General features: G+C 39.0%; 1 protein-coding gene across 1 annotated transcript; it reads left to right on the plus strand.

The window, feature by feature from the left end:
- Positions 1–335: 335 nt before the first annotated feature.
- Positions 336–3,587, plus strand: LOC149097877 (TNF receptor-associated factor 5-like). The gene is made up of 5 exons (XM_089278135.1): positions 336–518; positions 997–1,470; positions 1,591–1,750; positions 2,532–2,725; positions 3,342–3,587. Exons 1-5 carry the CDS (start codon positions 454–456, stop codon positions 3,517–3,519), a joined length of 1,071 nt encoding a protein of 356 aa, XP_089134261.1. The 5' UTR covers positions 336–453; the 3' UTR covers positions 3,520–3,587.
- Positions 3,588–9,674: the final 6,087 nt, after the last annotated feature.

Consider the following 9,674-nt stretch of genomic DNA (forward strand, 5'->3'; position numbering starts at 1 on the left):
ACCATGTAATGCGAAGCTCGTAATGACTCATACCATGTAACGTGAAGCCGGTAGTGACGTTCGAACCCTTGGTTACCGCCTGTTGTTAAGGACGGAAACTGTTCTCCTACACGAAGCCTATTTACCCCAGTTCCTCTCGGCTCGATACAGTTCCGCCATATTTTGATCGTTTCGCACTTTGCCCGATCGTCTTCTCGTGGAAGTGACCATTCAAGCTCACAGTTCGCTCGATAGGATTATTGCCGCTATATATTTACATTTGGTTCTTTTGATTTATTGCATTATTTATTTAGTGTTATCTCGTTGTTGTCTTCTGCAGTTCCTCGATCTGTTCCTCTCGCACGTGCTTGATCGTTGCTGCCCTCAATCAATCTCTGTTCGATCCATCTTTCTTGTCTGTCTTTTCGCTCATTTTTGTTCGTAATTTTTAAGTCTTAACTGTCCGATAGAATCATGTCTGGATATTCTCCTGAATTGTTTGTGGAAAATGTGGACCAGGAGTTTCTCTGCAGTATCTGGTGAGTGAATGTTATTCCTGCATATTTTCCAGCAATTTAAGAGTTCTCTGCCAACCCTGGAACGGTTTCAAAGACGTTACCATCCTTTGACAGTCCTAGTCTTACTTGTAGAGACCTCTTTCGCTTGGGCGGATTGTTGTCCTATTACAGACCACGTGATATTCCCGAGAGATTTGTTCTTTTATCCATCTAAAAATTATTTGTTCATATACACGCAGCTATTTGGAAAATTTGAAGGAAGAATTCTCAAGAGTATCATCACATGGTCTGAAATGGGGCAGCAAACCGCCCAGTCGAAAAAGGTCTTTTCCGATTTATAAGTAATGCCATCAACTTTTCCATCGAAAATTGCAGAATTTTTCTTAGACGTATTTTTAGAATCAATTTTTAAGGCTGTGACAGCATCAATTTTGTGGCTACTGCCAAATTTTTTGGAATAAATTGTGAAATGTGTTTTCTGTTGTTGTTATTGTTGCAGTTATGGTGTGTTCAACAAGCCAGTCTCTTGTCAAGATGGGCATTCCTTCTGCCACCACTGCATCACCCAGTGGCAGTCAAATAACAATCATTGTCCAGTCGACAGGAGAGTTTTAAGTGGCACTTTGGTTAGAAATCTTGCAGTTGAAGGTGCTATTAGCAGGAGAGTAATGAAGTGTCTGTCAACGATCTCTCTTCCTGGTGGCTGCAGCTGGACTGGGCCAACAGCTGGTCTGGAGAATCACCTTCCCAATTGCGATATGAAGATTGTGGAATGCAATTTTAAAGGTAGAGGATGCATTCTTCATTCTTACCAACGTGAACTTGCCCAGCATCTGCTAATCTGCCCTCACAGGACAGAGAAGTGCCCTTCCTGTGGTGTGGACATTCCACATAGTGATCAAACAGGTCATGATGAGCTTTGTGTTCGCAAATTGGTGCCATGTCCGAACAATTGTGGGATTCAGGTGGAAATGTAGATTTTAGTTAATTATGTATTGTTATTGATGGGAGCTACTTGTGTTAGATAGTCTTCATTTGCTCTTTATCTAAAATGTTTCTTTCTCCTAAATCCTTTCCACTCATTTTTCTTTAGATGCAAGATGCTGTCCCATTTGGCTTTTGTGTGTTCAAAGGAAGGGCGACCCTGCCCCCTCTATGCTGTAGGATGTACTGAGGTGCACTCATTAGCTGATTCAGATTTCTCAAGCCACCTCAAGCTTCTCCTCGAAACTCGTGTTTCTGGGGCATGTGGAGTAAGTCTTTATAGCAATGATTTAGTTAGTAAATATCCATCAATGAACATACCATTTAACAAATATTTGTCATTACACATGTCGTCATGTAAACCTACTACATTCAAAGCCCTAGTAAGCTGCCACTCTCGAGGAAATGGGAGGTGGGTGTTTAATAGTGGTTGTTCATTATTTTTTCGTCATCGGGCTAACTGCTTAGAACTGAATCATCATCAATGTGTGTTTGAGTGATTTTATTAGGCGTCCCCTTCTATTAAGGACTCTTATATGTATATCTATGCCTTTTCCAAAACAAACCTATGATAGACGTGTATTAAACTTCGGATGGCCATTTAATAGGGTTTTTGTTTGTAGTAGTTAGGGAAAATTATTTCTCGATAAATGGCTAGTTAATAAGGGGTGGCTGTTTAATAAGGGGGTGACAACTTAACGGGTGGCTGTTTAACATAGGTTCCCCCCAAAAAACTTTAGGCAAGCAGCTGTGACTAAGGACTGGTACATTGGTAGTTAACATTTCTATATCTTGTTTTATGTGTTAAATGGCAGTATTCGTTGTTCATGTAACTTATAAGAGGCAAGGAGAATATTCTTCTCTGAAATTTCTCCCCTTCCACAGTCTTTTACCTTGTTTAAATGGCAATCATTTCTGGTTGTTTTGAAGACAATTGAAAATCACGGCTAGAATTTGCCCAAAAGAAAAACATTTCATTGCCTATGTGAATGCTTTGTTTGTAGTCATATGGATTTTTCATGGATCTAACTTCTGCATTTTGTCCCTTAGATTCCTAGTCCAGGTCTAGATGGCATGTCTTTAGCTGGGTCATGGCGAATCGGTGGTGAAGTCACCTTGCCTATTTGCAGTCCATTGTACGAAGGTCATGCAGGCTTGTTGAGGCTGGAAATACGCAGTGGTATTTCTCTGAAGCTTTTTTTTGAATCAAAGTTGCAGTTGCCTTGTTATGGTATTGTTTTGAGGTTTGTATTTTTGAATTACATGGTTGTATTTTACTTAATTTCTCTTTACACCGTATTGATTCCATTTCACACCTACTACCATCTAGCGTGTTCTTCTTAATAAGCATCCACCATAACTGTTTGTTCAATAAGTGCACCAATTTGAAACTGACATTGTTGATGGTGTTATTAGTATGACTCCTACTTTCTTCCTTTCCATTGGCAGAGAGCCCACCACCCGACCTGCTCACGCGTAGTGCCATGTAAACATGTTTTGCTGTAGACAATATTCTGTTATGCGTAAATTACTGATATCACGCTCTAGAATCCATCAGAGAGTGATGTAAATATGAGAACAATCATAGTTATTGAATGACAAAACAATCATTGAACTTGGTTATTGCAAAATATGATTTGTCAGTGTCATGCTGATCAATCGATGTGGTCGTCACCGACAAACCACAATATTTTGCTCAAAATGATCAACTCATTGCAGTTGCATCAATTGTCCAATGCACACATGTGTATATCTTCATGTGTGTGGATTTAGATGTACATTATACATCTCCTAGAGTTTGTTATGTAACCCGTCAATATAACTCTAAGGTCACCTTGATGTCACCTTGTCTATTTGCAGGTGTTGTTTCCGTTGTGGAGCGGACAAAGTTAAGTTCAGTGCCCCTCAAGATTTAATGTGCCAAGCTTCTGTTGCATGCATTGAAGTGCAGAATGTTTGCCCCGAGGACAAATTTTATGAGATGGCTCGTAACAACGATCCAGTTTTTTTGGACTTTCTTCTTACCATGTGTGCTTGAAAAACTTTTCAATGTGTAATTTCAAATATTACCAAGGGATATGTGGGTCATGTTGGCTCCTGAATTTATGTGTTTGAGAGTGCCCTCTTCTCGCAGATAACTTCAGTTGAGTACCGCAGCATGCGCTATCCTAGGATTAAGGATAAGTACAAGATGCTGACTCCTGATGTACATGTTTGTGGAGATGCATGTGTAATCAGTTGAGGTCTGCAGCATCCAACATCCTTAGACAATGATTGAGTCATTTGTGGTTACCACCCAAAAACCTGTGTTCCTTTTTTTATCGGAATTTTGAAGAAGTTTTATTGGGTGTTCTATGGCAATGCAAAACCTAACATCTTTGCTATAGTTATCTGCGTTTTTTTCTGATGATTGTAATTTGATTTCTATTGGTCAAAACATCCTGGCCACAATGAGTTGAGCTGGTTACTCGATGATACCCCCTGTGTCTTAGTGTGCAACTTTTTCAGTGAGGGAATGAAAATTTCCTACTGAGACTGAAACTTTTATGAGGGTGACATACTACTAGTCCAATGGGATTTTCACCTAAGACAACAGGTTAATATCCTCTGGGGGAAGAGGAGGGGACTAGGAAACCGAAAATTATAAATAAAGAAACCCACATTGCTTTGACCTTCATATTCACCATTTCCCAATAAGCCATCTCTTCCTTTTCTCGGGTGGTTTTTTCATCAAATTGATCAATGATGAATAAAGATTGTAAAATTTTGATGTTAGCTCACATTAATAAATGATTTTGATATAGACCTGAGTGTTTACTGGAAAACTCACCACTGGTAAAATTCATACCGAACTACATCTGTGACCCGAGCGGCGTATCTTCCATATCCTGGCCTGTAAACATATTGAAAGCGTCATTTTCCGTTTATTTATAGCTGGTTTTTCAACATCCAGTTTTCGATGTAATAAATAGAAAATTGCAAAGTGGCTTGAAGATATGAATTTTATTTTCGCGGGTTGACTACACTATTGTACTCCCTCGCTGCATTCTTTCGCTGCCGTGTAATGTCCTCCATTTTTTATTTATAAAATAAGTGAGCTATTACGTACGCTCTCATCGGTGTATAGGTGTGTTTAGATGAGAGCATGTAAACACAGTTGTGACGTTTTAGATTCGCACAGATTTTTTAGAATTATTTCATAACAGTAATACAGCACTTTTTCCATGTTTATATAGCCTCGGCTAAACACTCGTGAAAATTATGTCTCGGGTTTTCATAACTGTCTTGAATTCTCACCACCCCCCTCACGTTTACATGAGGCTATGTAAACACGGAAAAAGTGATCTATTGCTTAAATAGACACGCGTGTTGTGCTGGAAAATACACCACTCTTAAATTCATAGGCATCCACATCTACATTTAATAGGAAACCACATCTGGGACTCGTGTCATTAGTTATCATCGTTGGTCTTCGAAAATTTGCGGTAATTATTCGTAAACGTTCGTGTGGCCTTTGGACATTTCCCGGAGAATCCTCGTAAATCTTCGGATAGTGTTCGGAAATCTTTGAAAAGTCGTCAAGAACGCCGTTATCCGATCGGTTCTATATATCGAATATCTCTCCTCTTGTTTCACTTGGTATCTCAATCGTGAGATATCGAGTTCAACACTGGAAGAGATATTCCATAGCTCGTACGCGCACCCATGTGTTGTCCTCTCTACATTCCCTGGATATAGTGTCAATTCAACAAGCATTTTAAAGGGTATAAAGGGTGCAAAGCTTTGCCATGGAGGATCCTTCGACATGACCAACATACGGATTGCGATATTGTAATCTGAAATAATGACCTTCTTGCTAAACCTTTCTTAACTTTTTCTTTTATTTGAGGGTGCTCTCAAGAGTTTTTGCCGGTGGTGATTGTTGCGTTTTGAAAACATGCGATGCGTTTTCGAAGTGCAAGCGCCTTTTTTTGTTAAATTTCTTCGGTATTGGAAGGACGGGGCCTCAGTTTGCTGAAGTAATTTGGTAATCCATGACCAGTAAAGATCAGTAAATGAATGGTTAATCTAGTGATTGCGGTCCAACCACGGGCACGAAGAAAATTAGGCTTAATAAAAATAAAATGACACTCCCTATCCTCGCTAAAGGTAGGACAAATTTTAGTAGGACCAAGTAATTAAATATCAGAACAAAAAACAAATGTAATATATCTCGCGGGGTAGGAGGCAGTACAAGCTTGATCCGGAAAAATAACTCTTGCACGGTATCACGACGGGACACGAGCCAGGGACATACTCGGCCTTATTAACTCTTCTCTTTGTTTATGGAAAGTACAAACAATTACAAACGTTTGTCCCTTCTGTAATTTATTACATGGGCAAGCAAAAGAAAAAGTAAACAAGTTTGCCCGCTTTTTTTTCCTTTTTTTTTTTCACAAGTCCGCGGTAAGTGACGAAGCTTGTGTAGACACTTACAAAATACTTCAAAAATAATCGTGCTTTTTTTTTTATTCTACTTTCCAATTTGTTTCGCCATTATTTGTTACTTGGAAAAAGTTCAGGCTTGTAACTTGTTTTCGACTTGCGACGCACCGGTGGAAAATAGAAATATGTGTTCCACCTTTTTTCATGTGTATTCCTTTTGGCTACAAAATTCCGTGCATCCCTTTGATGAACCAGAGGCTTGGGAAACACTAAGGAGAACCACGAGGACTTCAATTAATTTCGTTGAGTACAAATAACGAGCGACGATTTTTCTAGTGCCGGTTAGATGGTATCTTATTATGTTCGACAGGTCGATTTTTCAGTTCATTTTCATTTCTGCTTCTCCCAGAATTAGCTTCCACTCATGTTTTTATAACTCGATAGAAACACGGAAAATGTTTTGTCTCTTCAATGGAAACTGGGCTTGCGTGGGCTTCTTTGAGGGTTTTCACGAGTCTGTGTTAGTAATTAACGCCAGCTTTTTATTTTTGTTCTCAGTGGGAGGAGAGATGCATAAAACCGACTTCAACAGTTTTTTTTCCAAGGGAGAACCAGGGGTTCCTTTGGTTTCTAATGGACCCAAAAAGGATCCAGCGTAGACATACCATTTGAGATCACTAGGAAAAAGTGCGTTGCATCATCTCGATGGCGTCATCTCTGTCTGTATAATTATTATTTAGAATAGTTTAATTCGACAGTTACTTTAAAAAGTCTTCTTGCCTTCAGGCTTGTACATGTAGTATTCTATATATAAAATTTATAACTTATAAGTGGTTACACCTATGTCTTTACAAGGGTAGAATAAAGAAATGCCCAAAAACTAAGATAAAAATGTTTGGTATTGGCCTTATTATTTTCATTTTAACTTGTCGTGCTTTTAACTGCTTTAACTCCTTTTCGTACCTCGATCGCAAAAATAGCTCCTTTTTCGATGCTTCTTAATTTTTGCGATTTTCAGGTGGAATCGTTTAATTGGAATACAAGATTTTCGTATTCTATTTAACTAAGCTTACAATCGATACGTGAAGCAACACGCAGAGATGTCAAACATGATAATCGTTGTCTCTCTATTAAATATGGGTTTAAAAGTAAGATAAATATGGCTGTATTGCGTTCTATATTCTTTTTGCGCGATTCCTACTTAATTCTTCGCACTTTGATAGGAAACTTCAAACGCGCAACGCCAACCGCAATATCATTTTCACTCTTATGGGGGATTTGTTTATAAATTCATCTGAATAGAAGAAGGATTTTAGCTAAAAGCTACGAACAAGATTTTATATATGTTACCTTTTATTGTATAATACTTCGATTTTTTGGGGTTGGGGGGGGGGGGGGGGCGGGGGACGGGTAATACCGTGGATTTAGGTTTTTTCTCAGCTCGTGAGCGGGCGGTTTTTAAAAAAATCCTGCAATCTATTTGGTTCGTCGCGTTGATCTATTTTCGTGAGCGAATTTGCGATAATTAATCGTTAGTCTTTTGCCCTTTTTACTCCTCCATCGACTATTAATCAACGCAAGTTTTTCTTTATTAACACGAGAGAAACAAAAGTGATCGTGGGAGTGTGATGTGTGTGTGTGTGTGTGTGATTCAACAAACTGTGGCGACTCGAATTCTAGAATTTGTACTTCAGGGCTCACACAACAGTGAAGCAGCTAAGGAAAAAACGCGGTAGAAACCGGCAGATCGAACATTCAGCGCTAACAAGCACCGGCCAAAATGAAAAACACAAAACTACTCATAATGAAGAACGCTTAAGTATCAAAGAGTGGGTCGCATAATTCCCATGGGTCACGGAAAACCAAAAAGCAAAGAAAGTTCTAGTCGCTACACACCTTAATATGGCAAGGAAAGTCACTGTAAGTAGATTCAGTTGAGTTCTTTGAAGTCCGGGTTTGAAGTTGTGAGAGTTCGTTTGGCTGTTTGTAGCTCAGCGCTGTAATGGCGCGTAATCCTGTGTCTCTCTCTGTACAATTTTAAGCACAAAACTGAGTCAATTTCAGCCTAGTTTGCCTCTCTGATCATTTCTGTATTTGAGAGAATTTCTGTGGAATACAGTTAACAAATTGCCTCGCTATCTGCTACTCAATTCACGGTAGGAAAGTCTGATTTCGAGTGATTCGCAACTACTGACAGAAATTGTTTTTGTAGTACAACTTCAAACTTTGCACTAAATTTCACACCTGAAAAACACTTCTGGAGAACTTAACTGCTGAACCAAATGCAAGTAACGTAAAGAAGTTTGAAATAAATTTGTTCTTTAATACATCTTTCTTTGTCTAGTATCCTAGTTAGTCGCTCATTCGCTCATCAGGTTTTTTTCACTTTGTAGGCGGCGCGTAAGCCAATTCAATGACAAAGTTGCGTAAACAAACCCACTTGTAAGCCAATTTACTGCTTGAAAAAAAAAGGTAAATATGTTATTGTCCGGCTTAGGATCGGTCCGTATTGTGAAAAACAGTGACCTCGGACTTGAAAATCATCGGCGGCATTTTCAAGCCCTCGGTCACAGTTTTTCACTATACGGACCTGCCAGCCGGCCACTAACATATATTTTCCCGCCAAAATCGCAAAACTTACAACCCGCATTAATATTGCTTGCTACAAGTAGGACCATGCAAACGCACCATTCAGAAATTCTGGCATGTATGGTTTTTTCAATTTTGTGCCCAAGTGATATGACTCGACTTGACATGAACGTAAATTTAGCGACTTAGCGATTTAGTGACTCTTAAGAATCTCAAATTTTTTACATTAACGTGCTATTTTTCAATTGGATGAAAGTAATTAAGGAAAATCAAACGCCGTAGTAGTGTTTTCCACTTTTCTCGGATGACATAAGTGTAAAGATCAGGCCCATGAATTCGTCAATTAAGGCAGTCAGGTTTACCTTAACCAATCGAGCCAAATTGTGTCCTGAGGTCCAGTTATGGGGAAGACTTGAATGAAACTGATCCCTGAAATGACCATTTTCATTTGAGTCAAGAACCTAGCTCAATGAAGGAAATGCCTGACTTGTTTCCTCAGAGAATGGATATGTGAGAAATGCTGACTCCTGAAATTCACTTATGAGTGTTTCCAGTTGAGACTTGCAGCACACACTATCTTTAGCCAATTTAAAATGCTGACTCCTGAATCAGTTGAGAACTGCAGCATTCATTGAAATTACAAGGTTTTTCATTGATTTTAGCATATTTAAAACGTGCTTTGGTGTGATTTATCAACCAGGGAAACTCAACAGACTTTTTAAACTTTTCTGCACCAAGCAAATGGAAAATTTATTCACTTACGTTTTAAGAGATTGGTACCACTGAGTTTTTGATTTCATGCATTTATATCACTACTTAAATGAAAGTCAAGATCAGCATTCTTTCAATGAGCAACGATTTGAAGCATATTTCCGTTTTATACAAACTAACTGATCTACTCATAGTTTACACCTGTAAATCACGCCAGAGCATAAATGTGCCATTATTGACCTTTTTACAATCTTTTTATGCCTGGCAACAATGAGTCAAGTTGGTTACTTGATGATACCCCCTGAGACTTGGAATGCTACTCCGTATCTATTGTGAAACATTTGGTCACACTACACACAGTTGAGTAGAGTAAGAGAATTCCAATGTACATCTGACCAAAGAAAGCAGGATAATACCCTCTTAGAAATGAGGGGGGGGGGGGGGGGGGGGCAGGAAACCATTGCCATG

Source organism: Orbicella faveolata, unplaced genomic scaffold (genome assembly GCF_042242905.1).
Source record: "Orbicella faveolata isolate gen_17 unplaced genomic scaffold, um_ofav_v1 contig_46, whole genome shotgun sequence".
Taxonomy (NCBI): Eukaryota; Metazoa; Cnidaria; class Anthozoa; order Scleractinia; family Merulinidae; genus Orbicella; species Orbicella faveolata.